General features: G+C 46.1%; 1 protein-coding gene across 3 annotated transcripts in view; it reads right to left on the bottom strand.

Moving 5' to 3' along the window:
• The window catches only part of RDX (radixin), a 1120111-nt gene that overhangs the window by 448595 nt on the left and 650737 nt on the right, over positions 1-20779 (bottom strand). For all 3 annotated transcript variants that reach the window (XM_069639966.1, XM_069639965.1, XM_069639967.1), the window contains one exon: positions 13571-13654. In XM_069639966.1, the coding sequence (XP_069496067.1) occupies positions 13571-13654 (84 nt within the window). The remainder of the gene's footprint in view (positions 1-13570; positions 13655-20779) is intronic.

The raw sequence follows: 20779 nt of genomic DNA, 5'->3' as shown, positions 1-20779 counted from the left end.
TGTCAATGCAGTAGTGCTGAGTAAAAGTGTGAATAGAGCTCCAAGTAGCTGCTTTGCAAATGGTGTCAAGGGGAACATTTGCAATGAAAGCCAGAGTAGCCCCAATGCCTCTTGTCGAGTGGGCTCTGGGCGTAAAAGGCAAAGTTTTGTCAGAAAGAGAGTAACACAACTGGATACAGTTGACAATCCACTTGGAGATGGCACCTTTAGAGACGTGATCTCCCTCTTTGCCTGTGGCTACGGAGACAAACAGTTCATCTGTTTTCCTAAGCGGTCTGGTCTTGTTTACGTAGTAAAGGACCGTCCTACGCACATCTAGGGTGTGTAGTTTAACCTCAGCCGAGCTTTGTGGGTTTTGGAAGAAAGCCGGAAGCTCGATGGACGGGTTTACATGGAATTTAGAAATAAACTTAGGTGAGAACCTAGGGTGTGTCCGTAAAACCAGCTTATCCTTATGAATAGTAAAGAAAGGATCCTGCACTGACAGAGCCTGAATTTCACTCACCCTTCTTATGGATGTAATGGCTACTAAGAAGGCAGTCTTATAGGTCAGGTGTTTGAGACTTGTCTTATGCATGGGCTCGAATGGGGGGCCCATGAGTTTAGATAGCACCACGTTCAGGTCCCATCCTGGTGGTGGGTTAGATATAGGAGGATGAAGTCTCTTTACTCCCTCCATGAAGGCTTTAACCACGGGTACCTTCCTCCACGCACCTTGCTATGAGAGGTGGTGTACGCTGACAGTGCTGCGAAGTGTACCTTTAGTGAGTTGAAAACCAACCCTGCGTCCAGCAGGTGGAGCATGTACGTCACGATTGTGGAAGGAGTGCAATCAACTGGGTTGATTTGTTTATACTGGCACCAGATGACAAATCTCTTCCATTTGTGGAAGTAGCAATGCCTCGTGTTCGGTTTCCTAGACTCTTTTAGGATGTCCATACACCTCTGTGGTAAATTGAGATGTCCAAACTCTATGACCTCAGGAGCCATGCTGCTAGGTTCATGGAGTTGGGTTGAGGATGCACCTTCTGACCTTGGTGCGGGACAAAAGGTTGTACCAGCCCGGGAGTTTGATGGGATCGCACACCGAGAGTCTGCGTATGTGTGGAAACCACGGTTGTCTCGCCCACATGGGAGCAACTAGGATGAGCGTCATCGACTCTCTGTTCATCTTGTTCACCACCTTCCTGATGAGAGGAGTTGGTGGAAAAGCATACGCAAACATCCCTGACCAGTTTATCCACAGGGCGTTCCCCAGGGAGTCTGGTTGGGGAAACCTGGATGCGAATCCTGGGCACTGTCTGTTTTCGCTTGTGGCGAATAGGTCTATAGTGGGGAAACCACACTGAGAGAAGAGATCTTCTACGATATCTCTGTGTAGACACCATTCGTGTTCCTCCGGAAGGGGATCTCTGCTCAAAGCGTCCGCTAGAGAATTGAGATCCCCTGGAACATGTTGAGATGACAGAAAGATGTTCCGTCTGAGTACCCATATCCAAATTTTCTGGGCAAGTCTGGACAGATTTGGCGAACGAGTCCCTCCTTGCTTGTTCAGGTAGAACATGGCTGCCGTGCTGTCCATCCGGATCTGCACCGACAGGTTCAATAGGTGGGGCTTGAACGCTTGAAGTGCTCTGAAAACTGCCAGAAGCTCTTGCAGGTTGATGTGTTTCTTGGCCACTGTGTGAGACCAGAGACCCTGAGCTGTGTGGTGGAGATGGTGAGCTCCCCATCCTGTCAGGCATGCGTCCGTCGTGACTACCGCCTGTATCTCGGGATCGTAAAAGGGTTTCCCCTTGGATAGATTGTCTCTTGTCCACCAGTGGAGGCTTTGTACAAGTGTCGGCGAAACGACCACTAGATCGTCCCACTGACCACTTGCCTGAGACCACAGTTTCGCCAACCATTCTTGCATGGGACGCATGCGCAGGCGCGCGTGGGGGACCAGGTAAATACATGACGCCATCATGCCCAGCAAACGCATTGCTTCGAGTACTGTTAACTGGCGACTGGTTTGATATTGCGGAATTCGCAGTAGTATATTCCGAATTCTTTCCTCTGAAGGAAAAGCCAACCCCTCTTGAGTATTTAGAACAGCTCCTAGGAACTGCTTGGAGGTGCTGGGCACCAGACTTGATTTTTTCTCGTTTATGGAGAAGCCCAATTCGAAGAGGAGGTCGATAGTTCTTTGAATGTTTGTCCTGCAAATTACTGGGGTCTCCCCCGTGATGAGCCAGTCGTCCAGATAAGGGTACACTGGGATTGCCTCCCTGCGTAGGTGTGCCGCCGCCACCGCTAGTACCTTGGTGAATACCCTTGGAGCCGAGGCTATCCCGAAGGGCAATACCTTGAACTGGTAGTGCTGACTGTCCACCTTGAAGCGCAGATATTTTCTGTGCGCTGGGAACATAGAAATATGAAAATAGGCATCTTTCATATCCAATGTTGCCATGTAATCCCCCTTTTTTAGGAGGGGAATTACCTCTTGGAGAGTAGTCATGCAAAATTTTTGGGGCTTGACATACTTGTTTGCAGGCCGTAAGTCCAAAACTGGGCGCATTGTCAAATCTTTTTTTGGCACAAGGAAGTAAATTGAATAAATACCCTTGTTTACCTGGTGTCCCGGGATGAGTTCTATCGCGTCCTTTGCGAGAAGAATTTCAATCTCTTCGAGTAGGATCTTCTGGTGGTCTAAGGAGTGTATTCTTTGTCGTGGAGGGTGGTTTCGGGGACGCTCTAAGAGTTCTATGCAGTATCCTGCGGACACTGTGGACAGCACCCATCTGTCTGATGTGATCCCTTCCCAAGCTTGGGTGAAGTTGGAAATGCGTCCCCCTACTGGGGATGCGTGAGAAGGGACCCTGAACGGAGCATCACTGTTTTGGTGGAGGCGTGCCCCCTCCTTTATTGGGACTGCCTCTACCCCTACCACGACCTCTTTTGTTACCCCTGCCATAACTCTGGGTAGACTGCTGGTTAGTGTTCCATGTAGTACCCTGGCCTTGGGAATAGTTAGAGCCTCTTTGGGAGTTTTGTCCGCGAGGCCGACGAAAATTGCCATTCCCTCTCTGGTTAGGGGGTTTGTTGGTTAGTTGCCCTAGGGACTTGAGTGTCTCGTACTCGTCCTTGGCATTCTTTAGCGTGTCCTCGACCGCCTTTCCAAACAATAGATCCGGCTCCACCGGCTTATCTATCAATGATGCTTGGGTCTCGGCCTTGAAACCAGACTGCCGTAGCCAAGCATGCCTCTTGATGACCGTGCTTTCAGCAATTAATCTGCCAGCGTTCTCCGCGGCATCAAAGGTTGATTTTAAAATGCAACCTGATACGGCTCTCTCCTCGGCCGAAACTTGTGCCAATTGGCTTTTTAAGAGTTCTGGGGCGGAGTCTATGAGAGCCACAACTTCTTCCCATTGATGGCAATTGTAACTAGCCAGCAGGGTGGTGGAGTTTGCAATCCTTGCCTGGAAGGCGGAAGTGGAGGCTACTTTCCTGCCCAAGCCATAAATCTTCTTGCTCTCCTTGTCGGGGGGAGCATTGGACGATGACAAGGGTGTTCCCGCCCTCTTACGGGTGTTTGTAACAACTAGGGAGTCCGGTTTGAGATGTCCCCTTATGTATAGTGGGTCAGATTGGGCTGCCCTAAAAAGCTTTTCAATTCTGGGGTTTACTGCCCTAGTGAGATTGGGGTTAACAAGGGAAGGGTCTATCCTCCTTTGTATTGACTTAAGGATAGGGATGGCCTGAGCAACAGGTCTCCTTTCTCCCACCAGTTCCTCTGCAAAGTCCCTCTCTTCCGGAGCACCTTGGGTGTCAATGTGGAAGTGCTGTGCCGCTCTGGACACGACCTCATTCAGGAGAGGTTGGTTGTCGACCGGGGAGTCGGTAACCGCGGGCTCTTTCTCTACTGGGGAATCTACCCTGTATGTATCTGGGTCGTCCTCTTCCTCCTCCTCCTCCTCCTCTTGGTCCTCATCATCCCCGTAATAGCCTGTCCCAGTTTGTTCTTCGAACATGCCCACGTCTGGATCCTCAACAAAGGATGGATCTTCCTGGTATTGAGAATAGGGCTGTATATAGAAGGGGTTTGAAGATGGAGTTGGTGCTTCACCCCGGGACTTCCTACTTGGGGGTATTGGATCCTTCGAGCCTGAGGGAGTTGACCCTTCTGGTGTATAAGAGAGAAAGTGTTCCGGGTTCTTGGCATAGAAATCTGCCAATGATGACATCCTTGACATTACTCTGTCTATGTCCTCACAGGACCATTCCTTTGAACTGGGAATAACTCTTTCCTGGAGTGCTTTCCCTGTTTTATCCTGACTAGACCTACTGGTTTGAACAGGGGTCTTAGGGACAACAGATTGAGATTTGTCCTGGCTAGACCTATTGGCCTGAACAGGGGCCTTAAGGACAGGGGTCTGAGACTTGTCCGTCTGTTTAGGTGGAGTAGAATGTAGTTTAGGAGTGGAAGTAGGCTGGGACTGCTTACTTCGTTGTTTTCCCCCCTCCCCGTGGGTGGAAGAGTGCTTCCCCGACTTTTGGGCCCTGTCAGAGCTTTTCGATGCCTGGCGTCGAAATTCACGGGTATTCCCTGTCTCTGGAGAGTGTAAGGGATTCGGTAGCAGCCTTGCCGCTGCCTGCAGACGCCGACTCCTGGAGTGCGACGACCGAACCTCAGTCACTATGGGGAGCGAGGCACTTTTAGCAACAGTGGAGGGTTGCTTGGTGTCATGAGGCGATCTCGAACGCGAACGCCCAGAGGACACCGACTCGGTGGACCGTTCTCTATGTGCCTCTTGCCGAGAACTCGACGTGCGCGTCGATTCTCGGTTGGACTTCTGTTTGCTGGAAGTGGTGTGGGTAGCGCTCGTGTCGCCGGGGGTCTTCCCCATAGCTGCCCTGCCGGACAACCTTCCGAGGTCGGGGACTTGCGCTTGGCTGTCCATCGACGCCACATTGCCCTCGCTGTCCGAAAGCACGGCGTCGCTGAAGGCACCCTCCGCGGCCATGGCCTCTTGTCGCCTGGCGTGGTGGGCCCAATGCTTTGTCGAACGGTCCTTAAGGGTCTTCGGTTTAAACCGACTGCATGCTCTGCAATTAGCCTCGGGTGGTCCCTCGGCAAGCAGAGGTTACATGTGGCGTGTCTGTCAACCCAAGGATACTTGCGATTGCACTTGGGGCAAAATTGAAAGGGGGTACCCTCCATACGCACCCTATGGCAGCGGGCTGGGAGTGTAGGAATATAAGTAATGTACCTACATTAAACAGAGTGTAGGATATGTGCCACCCCCCACTCTCCCTACTTGCAGGGCCGAGTCCAGAGGACTTCCGTGGCCCGGGCCGAGGCCAGAGGCCTTCCGAGGCCCAAATCCGTCGCTGTAGTCCGACGGTTGAATTTTCTCCGATCCGGCGTCAAGTGTCGATGTTCGGAGACTGGACCTAGAGGTGGAATAAACGGGGAAATATATAACAATATTAGCAAAATCTGACTAAGTCAGGGAACTCCGCTCAGTGCTTCCGACCAGCATGGCGGAAAAAAACAATCTGAGGGTCCTAGACGCGTGAGGGATCATGGGTACAGTGGACGTCACACTAGGGATAGTATTACTGGCACGCCCTGTGTCGACGCCCAATTTTCGAGTTTCGAAAAACAAACTGTAATACTCTGCAGCTTCCACTAGATGTCGGCCTATGCACAGCATGTGATCTAAGCAGATTCCACAAGCCTCAGAAATAAGGGATACATTATTCACCGTAATTGTATTTCTGGAGCTTTTGGATCTGCTTAGATCACATGCTCTGCACAGTCTGACATCTTGCGAAGTCGCCCACTATTACAAGATTTGTTTTCAAAACTCGAAAAAAGATGTTGACAGGGCGTGATTATTCTTTGTTTTATTTTTTGCATTTATTAAGCGCACAGGCGTCCCTGGGGCATTGTAGCACTGTTACAGGAAGGCATGGATAAGACAGTAAGGTGAGAAAAGATACATGAATGAATACAATTCATACTGACAATTCAAGATAGGCAGGTTAGTAAAAAAAAAAAAAGGTTCCAGGGGGAACCCAACAAATTGTCGGTAATACTATCCCTAGTGTGACGTGTACTGTACCCATGGTCCTTCACGCGTCGCGGTCCCTCAGATTGTTTTTTTGAGCCATCGAAGTCGGTCACAAATGCAGAGTTCTCTTATAGGCTGGTGCCTTTGATTTACTAAAGTTATATTGGTAGAATGTCTTTCTTTCCTTTATTATTTGCCTCGCTGCACGACTGCTCATCCATTCGGCGGCTCCTGGCGACACCCACAGCACCGACGACTGGTCGATCGACGCCCAGACCCGGCCTTACGGGCCTCTTCAGGCTTCGGCCCAGTACAGTAGGGAGAGTTGGGAGGTGCTCTATACTGACTCCTTTAAGAGAAGGTTTATCCTATTACCCCCTTTCTTCTCTTTTCGTCCCAACTGCCCCGTTTATACACAATGGACAAAACCCATTTAAATTTTGTCCCTCCTGCCATTGTAAATTTTAATAGAAAGACGCGCACCGCGTGTGCAACCACTGTATCCTAAGGGATCACGTCGAAAAGCACTGTAAATCTTGTCCCCTTTTCCGGCGGAAAAGCCTAAAGGATTGGTGGACAAAATGCTGGGCTGCTCACTCTATGCAGGCCGAAGCTTCCATAGACGTGATGGAAGACTCCAGCGAGGACAGTTACGGAGTCATGAATGACGCAGAGGGTGATCGGGATCCACCCGGAACACAAGTGCAGGCCCCCGACTCCGAGAAGCAGGCCGGTGTTGATGCACAAGGGGCTCACATTAATGGAAACATTTCTTCAAAACAGGTTGTCCAACTTTGCTTGCTGTGTTGACATTGCGCTTGTTGAAAGCACTCTCATACATCCCCTGGGACCTGTTAACATTTCTATGGCATACTGCAATGCAACCCATGACTCATTTAGCTAGGACCCGGTTTAAAATAGTGCACTCCATGATAGTTCCAACAAAGTAAACAACTGGGTCATCTTACACGTTTTTGGTTCAATCCGAATAGTACTTTAAAGCACAAGTCACATCAACAGTATTCATAGATCGTTCTGTCTGGGACGAGGCATCATCAGAGAATGTCAGCACAACTATAGAGTCGTTAAATAGAAATCTGTAGGCACTTCAGAAAGGAATCTGCCTTTTTCTTGTAGAAACTTTGTTTACCACCAACATGGAATTCTCCCATTCTCCTTGTAGACTTGACGGCTACCAAGAACCACAATACCGACATTGACTGCAGGGCTCAAAATGAAGGTTCGATGAGCAGGAGCTAAAACCAGCTGCTGGGTAGCAAGCATCAGCCAGTAAACAGGATCTACCGCTGGCTTACCAGGATTGGGTGCACAGCACACTACAAATCTAACTTCCAAATCAGATGCTCTTTAACATTTTGGCTATTATATACGATTCATTATGTTTAAAATGTGTCCTTTATATGTGAAAGCAAGTCCCTGAACGCTCACACCGGAGAGCACACAACCCACTAGGGAAGAAAGGCCCAAGTCGATCTTGTAAGGATAACAAGTTTTAATCTCATACACAGATGAGCGCAACAGCAAAGGACTCTGCTGCCAAGAACGTTCTGGCGAAAAGTAGTACACTTATGATGCAACATATACAGTAGAAAACAGCGCGGCTGCTTGGTGTGCACCTATACATGATCCGCCTGCTCCATACGAGATGCCAAGTCATTGGCTCCAGCCCAGTCCGTCCGTCTCTGATCACGTGGGTGCTGCAATGATCCTCTTCTCCTCAAGTTGAAGGTCAAAGAACAAATTAACGACACTCCTATCACAATGCTACTTTGTCATTATACTGTGCACCTCACAGACTTTAGGGCACTCTGACCTCCACACATACATCTCACTCACGCACTTCCATGCGTACGGCTAAAAAGGTCTCCACCCACGTTTTGAACTATAATGTATCCATCGCAGCACCTCGCAATAAAAATCGCATGATTGTATTTTAAAAGACATACCATGTCTGTGCTCTTTGAACATCCAGGACTTGTTACTTTTTGGGTTGGTGGTCAGAGGGCACCTGGTGCCATGGAATTCTGGGGTCTCGGGGCTCAATCAATTATATGGGCTATAACTCGTGGTCGCCTGGGGATGGGCCGGGTCATGCTTTGGCCAGTGTGAGTTAACATGCACACCAGGCGCCGGTCTCTGATCGCAGCCTTGTAGGGCACATTCCTCTTGAGTCTTCGCAACACTATTAGAACAATGAATGGGCGTTGTGGCGGTTGGGGGTGGGGGAATGTCCTCATGGAAGCCCGGGCATGGCTGGAGATTTCCCTCGCCTCGTAATTTCAACCTAATGCATGCACTGCTGCATTTGCCGCGCAAGCCTGGTCTCTTAGCTACAATTACTAACATCTATGCAAAAATATCAATGTTGATCACGCCCTGAGCTACACTATGTTGATTAATTATATATATATCTATTATATTGAGGTGGGGTCCTTTATATTGGGGGTGGTCTTTTCACTGTCCTCCTTCCCCCTGACCCATCATAATGCTTCAAGTGCATCTCGCCTCACTCTAAAGCGCTTAGTGGGGTGGGACGGATCTGTCCCCTTCCCAACATATGTCCTAATTCTTCTTTATTAACATTCTCAAACACTCAAAAGATAATGTCAGATATGCATGCTTGTAAGGCACCAGTTGGCCTGGGGAGCCAACACTAGCTCCTCGTAGCTGTTTGTTTCAAGCTAAGCAGGCACTCTTAGGGTAGAAGCAATAGCTAAATAGCTCTCAGCTCCCACCAATTTCGAACCCTGGAATGTGCTGAAAATGTTATATATTTAGTGGGATATCTGAGATGGCTCGCTCGTGGGAGAAAGTATGCATACTCCGCATGGGTTCTGTAGACAGACATGATAACACTCATCACTTGTTGAAAATCAACGATCCTGTAGGTTGCAGTTCCGAGTCGCTTATCGCTTGATGTGCTTTGCACTGTGAAATAAACTGCACTGAGAATGGCCATGTGTGGCTGCCTGACATACCCCGCAGCGTACGTGGAGGAGAAGGAGAAGCGAGAGGTGGTGTGCTGCAGCATACTGCGGACCTTCTGTGTGCTCTCCCAACCTATGGCCTCACCCTGGTGCGTTGTGGTGCAACTATCTCAGAAATGGTGCATCCTAGGGCCTTGAAGCGTGGTTTTCAAGGTTCGAGTTTTGTTCCCCCCGTCGAGACGTATAAAATAAGCTTTGTCCGGTCCTTCTATGAACACATTGATGTTTCGCCAATTTCAAGCAACTGTCTCACGTGTGAAGGGGTTGGAAATCTGTGGAAAGGGGTGGGGTGTCCAAATGTCATGTAGGGAGTAATGTCCGGAGGGGCTTACAGGTAACTATGCAGAATTTGGTACAGTGTTGAATTGTATAAGGAACAAACTAACAGATGTTTTTCTTTTGCATATATAGATGGACTGAGAACCCCCAGATTGAATACATATCCACTATGATCTTCACAAAAACAAAAGCTTCCTGAGCTAAAAGAGCCCTCACTAGCCAGTCGTTCAAGTATGGATAAACTTGGACTTATCTCAGCATGGAGCTCGGCTGCTACTACAATCGGTGACTGAATAATCTTAGGGCTGCAATGAGGCCAAATGGGAGGACTCAATATTGAAACTGCTGGTGGAGGGGGTTTGCGGTGCTAGATAACCAGCAATAAGATGGCTGCTTCCTTCCTGCGGCAGCCTGTATAATCCTGATGCAAGACTACATATTTCAGTATTGATTCTTATTCACTTCTCGAGTTTTCAGTATGTGGATTTCTTTATCTTTACTTTGACAGTTATGATAGGTCCCATAACTATTCCCCTTTTCTCTCCCGGGTCTCTAACTCAGGTGGGGCTTCTAGGGATAAACGTCACCGGGGATTGTAGCTGCTCGGGGTCGGTTCTCTGTACCCTCAACGTTCTCTCTCATGCTCCTATAATGCTTCCTCTTTCATGCAGTTGTCAAGGATGGTCGTATGGTACTTTCTGTAACATTAGGTTCTGCGTCTCCGTCTGCAGAGTGGTATCAGTGTTGTTTGGGGGACTCCTAGTCCACCACATGTCTTTTATGGTCACACCATCACCTTCAGTGCCTCCTTCGCTCTCTCTTTCTGGACTCCAGGACGCTCCGCGTCCGACTGTTTCACTCGCTGTTCTCCAGGTAAAACGCTGCACGTCTGAGTCGGCTTCCCGTTCTTCTCTGGTCACTGGACGCTGCACGTCCAACCCTCTCTCTGCAGCACGGAGTAGCCTCGTTTTGTAATGTGGTGGCTTTTCTCTTTGCCAGTCTCCTCCCTCGTTATGAGTGGCATACATTTCTCATCAGAACGGGAGTCTCCCGGTGAGGTCTCACTTGCCTCTACCCTAGGGAGGGTATTGAGGAGCGGGTTTACTTCTCAAGCTTCACAGGAGTTGGGGGGGGGGCAGGCTCCCACTTGGGGATAAAGGACAAATTCCTGTGATTTGTCACAGTGTTCCTTCAAGTTCAAATACAAGAAGGAGAAATATTGCAGCCTATGACTGACATGTGGACACCGGACAGACAGCAGAGGCTCACCTATAAGGCCATGGCTGGTAAGACAAGCATGTTAAATAGGTTGGAAACCAGATGAGTAAAAGAAACCAAAGGCACGATTTTGGGAAAAGGTTACTTCCTCAAAAGCCATTAACAACTATTTAATCTGACTGGTGGTTGAGGCTGCTTCAAGTGAACCATATATTCCTGTGGTGTTATTGTGGCCCAAATCCACAGGAGCACCCCATGTCCAAGAAAAGTAAAGGTATTCCAGAGAGACTTAATTAGAATTACCTCAGATACGTCAGGCAGATTCAAACATCAGCCTTAAGAGAACATTGTGGGAGCACAGTGGCTACTCTCAGAGGAATCCCATGAGACTGAGGACAGTTATATGTTTCCTAGCAGCCAACCACCATATTGCTTCTTCCTCAGACAATGGGGCAAATTTGAATCAGACCCTTTTAACAAAATCAAGAACAATGGGCCAAATGCTGTGCTTCCAGAGGTGAGCTGCTCAAAACAACCTATTTTTTGTGAAAGATGGCTCACTGGTCCAGGATGTTGTCAAGGGAGCCCATCAAAGGCCACAATGCCTGCGCCATTTACAACGGGAAAATGTACAAAAGTAGGCAACATGCAAACAACCACCTATATGAGCAAAGAAAGGGTAACCAAGATGAAACGGTAGTGTTTCTAATGCTTAAGGGGCCGAGCTGTTGAGGGTATGTACAGTTATTTTCACCTTGCAGCAGGTTATGGGATACTGAGCTGCATTTGTCACAGAACATTACATCAATATGCAATTTTGGTCAAACCACTATCAATTTCTCCAAAGAATAAGCATGTGATTTCTCGCAATCCCTTTCAGTTTGCATAGCTTCCAACTCTCTGGTTCTGAGACACTACAGGGAAGCAAGCGGGACCCATTGACATCAAAAGATATTTTAGTGTCCGATTAAAATGGTCATTCATCATAATACAAATATGAATAATACAAATATGAATAGCTTTGCAACCTAGTGTGGTAGATCAGAAGATGGCGAATATGAATAGCTTTGCAACCTAGTGTAGTAGATCAGAAGATGGCGATAGGATATTTTTTGTCATATTTGACCAGTGATTTATTGAAATATTAAGAAAGTTACCAATTTATCCATAGTCTGTGGGTTTCCCTAAATACCAAAACAAACTATTGTGCTAGTTGTCAGTAGTGAAGTCCAAAAAGTAAACAGTCTGTCTTCGGTCTCAAAACTAATCTATTCTGGGCCTATCACTAAAGAAAGTAACTACAAAAGTCAAGGAGAATGACTCCTTTCTCCTGGATAGGCTGTTTGGCCCAAACAGATGATTTTCAAATAGTTCTTCGCCATCTCTTGGATTAATACCTCTAGTTCTTCTCTGGGATTCTTCCACCCTCCTGGCCGCAGTTTACTTTTAGAGATGACCCTGTTCTCCTTGCAATATTTGTGTGTTCACCCCTTAGGGCTATGTCCTCTTGAAGTGCCTCTATAAGGTTCCCTTTCTGCAACACTTTAAAGGGACCCCAAATGACTTTCAGTATTCCTTTGCTTCCTTATTTCCACCAAAACAACATGCTTTACTCAAATCTTCCCTTGGTCTTTATAAATGCTTGCTGTGTCACTGGGACGAGTAAGCTGAGTCTTGTAGATTTTCTCACTCTTACACAAGCACTTCTTGTGTCACTGGGACAAGTATGAGGGGTTCCAGTTGGAGCTTCACTCTTCTTATACTTTTGCCAATCACTGGGACCAGTAGGCTGTCTGGAGTAATTGTTATATTCGTTCTCACACTTAAGGAATTGTACTTATTCCATTTCTTACACTCATTTCTTTACCTGGGACTAAGAGGATGACCCCAATCATATTTGTTTCCTCTAGGCATACCAATGCCTCTTGGCTTTATAACAGTACCACTCTCCCCGGGTCTCCCGCTCTCCCCTTTACCTTATTTGTAATAGAGCTGCGTCAGTCGGCTTCTTCCTACTCTTCGGGTTTCACGAATGTCAGGGCGGCATTCACTTTCTGTTCCTGTTCCTTCTCCAACACACTTTGGTGTTTATTGTCGTGTGCAGTATAGACATGGGCTGAGGGGCTCTCCCTTTCTCCCCGACTTTACCACTGTATCCTCCTTGCGTGACTTAGTCCGCTTCCCAGTTGATTGTTACTTTGCCGATTGACCAGGGAAATCCCTGCAGCATTTTTCCAACATCTCTCTGCAGTTCGGGGAACAGCACTTCCCTGTGCTAACCAGCATCACTCTCATAGATGGGTTGAAGCTCCCGGGCATCTCTGTGCTCACATTCACTTTCTACACCCCATTAGATGATGGAGCTCTAGGGCTTCCCCAGTTTGTCGTGAGAGTCCTTTTTTGTGTCAAGTTATTATATTCATTATAACACCTTTGTGTTACTTCGTCCCAGTAGTTAGGTGTTCATTCTTCATGTTTCATGTTATCTTACTCTTCTCAGTACTATAGCAGATATAAGAGAAGTCTGGTTTTCTGCCCACAGGTATGGTATTAGTGGGTTTTCGAGTGAGTTTGAAAGGGTGTTTCTCATCGAAACAGGAGTCCTTGTCCCCATGGGGGAAGACTCTTCCTGTGAGGTCACATCCGCAGCCTGACAAGGAAAGACTACCCCCGCCTCCCGGGGAGAAATGACTGAATCCCTTGATTCGCCATACTAGTTAACATAAAGTAAATGCTTCCCCTACTTAAGAATAAAAGTCAGACACAAAATGTCAAAACATGTTTATCGAATTCAAAGTATGCTTTTGCGTGTGGGTTTCTTGTTTTTCATTGCAACAATCTGATCATACAGTATTTGCAATAGAAATCAAATCAAGTAGCCTCCTTGTGCTTTAGCATTGTACATTAGTTTCAACGGTATCCCGGACGTACACAAATACAACTAATCTTATAATATGTGCAATACACCAATGTTAAAAGATTGTTTACAACATAATTACAAACCTTAACATTCCTCTGTGTTCTTCATGCCAGGTTTGTATCCTATCTTCCCACTGCTCTTTCGTCAACTTGTGTTGTTCCAAAACGCTGTGAAATCAAAAGAAAGCTCTATGAAGGTAATTGGATTTTGAACATGAATCTTAATGTACTCGGGGGGGGAAAAAAGAGCTTCAAAGTTGACATTAATTGCAATTTGCACCCTTCAACTTGCAAATGTTTTCAAAGGCATTTACATATTCAAGTTATCACATAGTTTTTATACATTTTATCAAAAAAACTAAAATATGAGGCTGAATTATATTGTCCCATAGACTACTTTATGTGATAGTCGAAGAGTGAAATTACTAAAAGTGACCTGAATATTTCCTTTACATAGAAAAAAGGAAATCCTTAATTTAAACTCTATTGGACGCAGGAAGAGTATGCATAGAATGCAGACCACCTTATCTTCAGAGCAGTCAGAGCAGTATATCTGAGACAGGAAAGAAACACAATGTTTGTTTTTGAAAATAATCATCATTACAAGTGTTGTCTTGGAATTCTTGTTAAAATCACTTTACTACACCCAAGCCTTCAGTATATAAATAAAATCTGTAAAATGTTGCCTCTGTACAGTATGGTACTGGGAGGAAAACAGGGGGAACCCACAAGGATGTTTCCGGTTGACATAGGTGTTATGCATGCATGCGTAATGAGCCCCGGCTCCAATCTTTTCATGGTTTATCAATGTATCTATAGTGAACATAAATGTGTTTAGAGGTTGACGCCCAAATGTTGGGATGAAATAGGGTGGGTATATTGATCTTTCAGGACAATGCAACACTGATCTCCAAGACTGCTATAGGTTTACAACGATAAATTCATTTATTTCAAGAATTGCGCATTAGGAAAGACTGAACAATCAACTAACACAAAACATACATAAACAAGAAAATTGAAAATGAACTGGAATATATCAATCGCTAGGACTATTTTGGGATTCACATATGAAGTACTGCAGGTTGGGCACCCTAAATCAAAAAAGGTACCCTTGTCCTTTTGCAGACCGGGGAGCTCTGCGTTCCTTTTACAATCGTTTTGGGGTGAAGGTGACTGAACCAGCCCTTGAGAGATGCCCGAGCTAAAGACCAAAGTGCCACATTGTATGGCGTTGAACTGCTGGGACGGGAAGATCTCACCACTTTAATTCAAACAGAAAATATGATCTTTCAGTCTCGGCTGAATCTAGCCCAGAGTACCCTTGGTGCATGTCTTCAATTCAACCTGGGTGTCTGAGGTTTGACAAACTTTGAACTTTACCACCATTGGCAGATTACAAGAGGGCAATGAAAGAGCTAATGTCTTTTCTAAGGGTCAGGCAGATCACATGGCTGCAGTGGTATCCGGTCATTTTTACGAATACTTATTTTCGAAACACCATTTTGTCGAAAACATTTTGCCGAATTTTTTTTTTTCGAATGTATTATTTTTTATTTTATGTTTTATTTTGGTTTCGTAAGTAAAAAAAAAATGTTAAAAAAAGGGGGTTTGAAGGGGAACCCACCCATTTCAAAAATTACATTAAAAAAAAATAAACATTCGAAAAAAAAAAGTTCGCCAAGGTTGTGTCGAGAAAATGGCATTCGAAAATATGCCATTCGAAAAAGTCACTATAAACCGGCAGCGGTATATTAAAAACATGTCAGCTATGTTGGACATGGGATGATCCAAAATGACCTGTTCTATGAAAGGTAGCCTAAAGGAAACTTGTAAAGCCTGGAAAAATAGAGACCTGGTCACTGTTAGAGGCTCCAGTAGCAAATGAATTCTTTGTCAGCCAATCTAGCTTGTCCACATACCTGCCCAACCAACCAACAGAGAGCTCCCCTGTGCCCTTGCAAGCAATCAACAAGCTTAACTACCATCTCATTGCAAAAGGAGCATGAGGTGACTCTAGTCTATGACTTTTCTCGAATCGACTGAACTTCACCTGTATTGATCAAATTCAAACAGACTCTTAACATTTTCGATCTCATAATAGAGTTCGGGAAGCGTGCACATTTGCCAAAAAACCTATCGACAAGGATCCAAAAGTAGCCAGATCACGCATTTGTGTTATGGTTTGGATCCAATCCATTCGTGAAATAGCCAGTTTGACACGCAGTGGATTTCCAATTAAGTCCTCCACCGACAAACGAATCTGTCCAACTGAACCAGGACAGAACTAGATACCCTTTTTAATTCAAGGAACATATCCTCATACAAGGAGTCAACATGTGGTATCACTATACATCTATATAGCGTCACGATTTTCCAGTCCATATACAATTTTAGCGATAGGAGCCCCAGTTCATATCTCGGGCTAACCATCGGGAGGCTCAGCGGAAGATGTAAAACCTTTTTCCAGATCTTTCCCTCAATCCTATTCCAATTAATTGTTTTGAAGGTATGGTGAGATGTCTAGACCATATAGCAGAGATGGAATTACTTTTGTTTTATAATACCTTATTAAAGGACACAAAGAGAATGTGCACTAGGTGTTAAAACAGCTTCCTCATTCGGGTCACCAAAGGTACTCATTTAAATTCTATGTCTGATTCCAGCCGAATCATCGTATGGGAGGGACGCAACCTAAAACCAAGGTAGATGACTTCTTTTACTACCAGAACTGTGTGATCCAGAAGCAACCAATTGAAGCTTGGAGAGATCTTCTGTGGTCTTTTAAAGAGGACAATGTTTCGATTTAGCCAGATTTACTAGGAGATCATTAACGACCGCATATTTTCCAAAAGCGGTCAAAAGGCGCTGCAAGCCCATAGATGTACAGTCCAACAGGACTATAAAGTCGGCATAAGCAATCCAATTTATGGGTCGTATACCAATCTTTGAACTTACAAGCGATTGTTGAACCAAAACATCCGATAAATCCGCCAAGTAGAGATTAAAGAGGCAGGGGGCAATTATACAACCCTGCCTCATCCCTCTCTCCATAGGAACTGCACTAGGCAGATCTCCTTGTTCGTTTAATCTGACTCTCACGCTGGTACCCTCATGCATACTTTTAAGTATAGCAAATAAGCTCCTTGGTAAGCCCCAAGAATCTAACTTTGCCCAAAGTTTATCCTCATTTATGGTGTTGAACGCCTTGGACAGGTCCACCCAAGCCCCATTTAATATTGGGAAGCCCTTCTTCCAAGATTTGTTAGAAATAACCAACATCACCAAACCATTCAAGCATGTGGACAAACCCCACCTAAAACCAATCTGTAAGTTTGACAAGATGTTTTCCTTCCTTATCCAATCCTCCAAATCCCTCAACACCACGCTGGCAAAGATTTTCCATCCGCATCCAAGAGGACGATCGGGCGATAGTTTGTGGGATCAGCCCTATCGCCCTTATTATAGATGGGGATGGGGAAGATAACAGCAAACTTCCAAGACTCTGGCAATGTTGTACTACTCAGGGCCTCACCAAAAAGAATCATTAGGGCCTTTGACCACAACTCCACATTAGCTTTCCATATGGAATTGGATAATCGGTATGGACCCGCTGCTCGAGATTAGGATGATCTTTTAATCAAGTCTCCTATCGTGTCTTCACCTAAGGACAAGTTCCAAGCTACATCCAATGTTAATTCCTGGTCTAATGAGAGGTGGATCTTGAAAATAGTAGCAAGTTGTCCAATCTGACAACTAAAAAGGGAGAGAGAGACAAAACTGTACATCGGTGGGCAGGAATCCTTGAACCTGAAGGTGCAGTTTGCCAAAATGAGATTGGAAATCCTCCCACTGGGTTATTTTTGTGCCAAGGGGTCGACAATTATGTCGTTTGCTAGATACTGCCCAATTTGCAAAGAGGTAATTAAAAATCTTTTGCACTTTATTACACTGTGCCCTTTATATCTGAGCCTGAAGAACGTGCCTGAAACCACTGTAGTCCGAAGGTGCATAGAGCTCTTTCACTTTGTCTAGTGGGCGATTCAGATGCTGTAATTTTTGAAGTCTCAAATTATATTATAAAACCTTGGGGAGTGAGCGTTAAGTTACATCGGTTTAGCAACAAGTTACATTGAATATTAGACATGTATTGGCATTGTTATGTTATGTTGATTTATACTGTGCACCGTTACCACCCAGTGGGCAGTCTCCGGGCACTCGCGTGGCTCTGCAAGAGAGGGGGCTGGGGAGGTTAGTGGGGATAGGGTGAGGATAGGTTCAGAACTGGCGTCTGAGAGAGTTGTTTTGCATGTGGTAGTTTGTGCCAGGGGCGCCATGCATTGTAACCGTATGGGTGAGATGCAGTGCCTCGGGCAAGTGGTGGTGTTTTTTGTTGGTGTTAGGGTTGTGTGGGTTAAGATGGGTTTGGTCATGCACACTGGTTAGGTATTGTCTGTGGGGGATCCAGAGTCAGGGATGGCCGTTGCTGTAAGCTAATCCGGTATCTTGTTGTGCAGTTGCGTGTTGATGGTATTATGGACTATGTGGGTGGTTCACTCTCGGTGTGCTACAGCATCTAGTGATACTGGTGTGAACATCGTATTGATTCTCAGTTTATGTTTTATTATTTATTTATTTGCATATTTATATTTACATTAAACATTTTAGCAAAACAACCTTAGTACCTTTAGCCGTACGTAGCCAGTTCTTTCTTAGATGAAATTCATGACTTTGTCTATTTAATCCTTTACATTAACCCTGCCATTAAATTAAAACACCTGCTTCGTTTATAGCAGTGATTCCAATACATTCCAATAAAATTGAACTGTCACAATTAGCAAAGGCATTTGGGTTCAGCCTATTAATAAATGCCACCAGTCTTCTGATGAGAGTTCTAAACTTCTCCACAAAATGCCGTAAGTTCAAGGTGAAAGACAAACAGATAGTAAATGACATATGATAGTTTATTTATATAGCACTTATACACAATGTGTTTTAAAGCGCTTCAAGGCAAGGGAGGGAACAAGGGAAAAAACAATGACATTCTTACAGGCCATGAACAGTAAGGATGTGAAATTAACTATCGTACTCGGCCTGACAACATTTCAGATAGTGCAAGAGCTAAATCATAGATAAGGAAGGGAGGGGGAGAGTGGGAAGGAAATGGAAACAGACAGGCGACTACTGTACTAGGCCTGACGACATTTCTGGTAGAGCCGGAAAAAAACAAGAGGTGAGGGAGAGGGGTGCAGAAAGGTAGGGGAGGAACAAAACAAGCGACTATCATATTAGGCCTGACGACATTTCAGATAGTGCTGGAGGGGGTTTGGGGAGGAAAAAACCAGTAAGGGGAGGGAGGAGGACACAGACGAGGTTGCTATCATACCAGGTGCAGGGACAATTCTGATAGAGTAAGTGCATAGAAGAAAGTAAGGGGAGGAGATAGGGAAAGGAGGAGAGAACAGAGAGTTAGCAGTCAAAAGAGTGGAGAAGCAAGAGGGGAGAGTGAATACAATTTCAGAAGTCAGTAGTAACACATAATGTTGTAAGCCAGGATACAAGATGAAGATGGGAACAGCATGATTCAGGGCCACCATGAGTACAAGATGCAAAATAAGTTCAGCATGAGAGTTGAGAAAGGGTGAAGCACCATGAATGAATGAAGTCCATAAAAGTCAAATCCAGCATTGTCCACAAGACGGTGATAGCGAAACCAGAATGCATCAGGACAGACTCCTGCAGAAGTAGGCTTGAGTGGGGTTAGGTGGGAGCAGGGTAGAAGAATCAAGCAAAACAGGCAACACCTGTGTGCGAGAATGGGGGGCACAAGGGAACATCACGGGGGGACCAGAGGGAGTAACACATTTTGGTGCATGCCTACTTGCTGTCTGAGCAGGGGGTCGGGCCCTGGTCCTCCTGGTCCGAACACGTCCAAACAGGAATTCCCCTTTTCTTCGTCTGCCCTTCGCTTAGGACGCCCGGGCGAGAGACACCCGTGATCTAATAGTTGGGAGCAGGAAGGAAGAGGAAGGGCTAAGAAGGTGGGTGGTGCTTGCTAAGTGGTGAAAAGGAGCGTCAAACAGGAAGGCACCAGGTTGGCAGGGCTTGCTAAGTGGTTAAAAGGAGCGTCAAACAGGAAGGCACCAGGTGGGCGGGGCTTAGGCCAGGTGACCTAGATCCACTTGCACCTGCTTCCCATCTGCAAAGGAAAAGAGGCTGGAGGGCTCCTTAAGTAAGGAAAAAGAGCGGCAAACAGGAAGGCACCAGGTGGGCAGGACTTTCTAAGTGGTGAAAAAGAGTGGCAGGCAGGAAGGTACCATGTGGGCGGGGCGTAGGCCACGTGACCTAGATCCACTTGCACCTGCTCCCCATCTGCAAAGGAAAAGAGGCTGGAGGGCTCCTTAAGTAGGAAAAAGGCGCAGCAAACAGGAAGGCACCAGGTGGGCGGGGCTTGCTAAGTGGTGAAAAAGAGCGGCAAACAGGAAGGCACCAGGTGGGTGGGGCTTGCTAAGTGGTGAAAAAGAGCGGCAAACAGGAAGGCACCAGGTGGCCGGGGCTTGCTAAGGGGTGAAAGAGAGCGGCAAACAGGAAGGCACCAGGTGGGCGGGGCTTAGGTCAGGTGACCTAAATCCACTTGCACCTGCTCCCCATCTGCAAAGGAAGAGGCTGGAGTGCTCCTTAAGTAGGGAAAAAGAGCGGCAAACAGGAAGGTACCAGGTGGGCGGGGCTTAGGCCAGGTGACCTAGATCCACTTGTACTTGCTCCCCATCTGCAAAGGAAAAGAGGCTGGAGGGGCTTAGGCCAGGTGACCTAGATCCACTTGCACCTGCTACCCATCAATAGATGGCAGAGGGGTTCTTGGAGTTCAGCTCTTTCACAAAACCTACATCCGGGTTTACTTATGTCTCCTTGGGATCTGACTGCAATGATTTCATTAGATCTACATACATTAAATCGGATCCTCATGAAGGCTGCCAGTATCTTTGGATTGGGCATTTACGGAGCTACGTTTGGACCTCACCTTGTTTCCGTAGCCAATTGCACATGCAATTTTAATTTGGCGACTTTGTCCATAGTGTGAATCCAATCGCATTCAAATCTTTTTTTTTTCACCCTACCTGTGTTAATCAAAAGATCTTCCATCAAGCAGCTCATTTCTTTAAGAAGGTTGGTGTATTTGTTCCCCCATGCACTTAAGTATTTATTGGAGCCCTTCAGGAGCTCCTTACCGATCCCCTTTATCATATATGGAGATTTAGAACAGTTGCATTACTGGAACAGGCTTAGTAGTTTCCA

This window comes from Ambystoma mexicanum, chromosome 7q, assembly GCF_040938575.1.
Source record: "Ambystoma mexicanum isolate Mex_15411 chromosome 7q, UKY_AmexF1_1, whole genome shotgun sequence".
Classification (NCBI taxonomy): Eukaryota; Metazoa; Chordata; class Amphibia; order Caudata; family Ambystomatidae; genus Ambystoma; species Ambystoma mexicanum.
The sequence above is the reverse complement of the archived record's forward strand: the minus strand, read 5'-3'. Positions and strand labels throughout refer to the sequence as shown.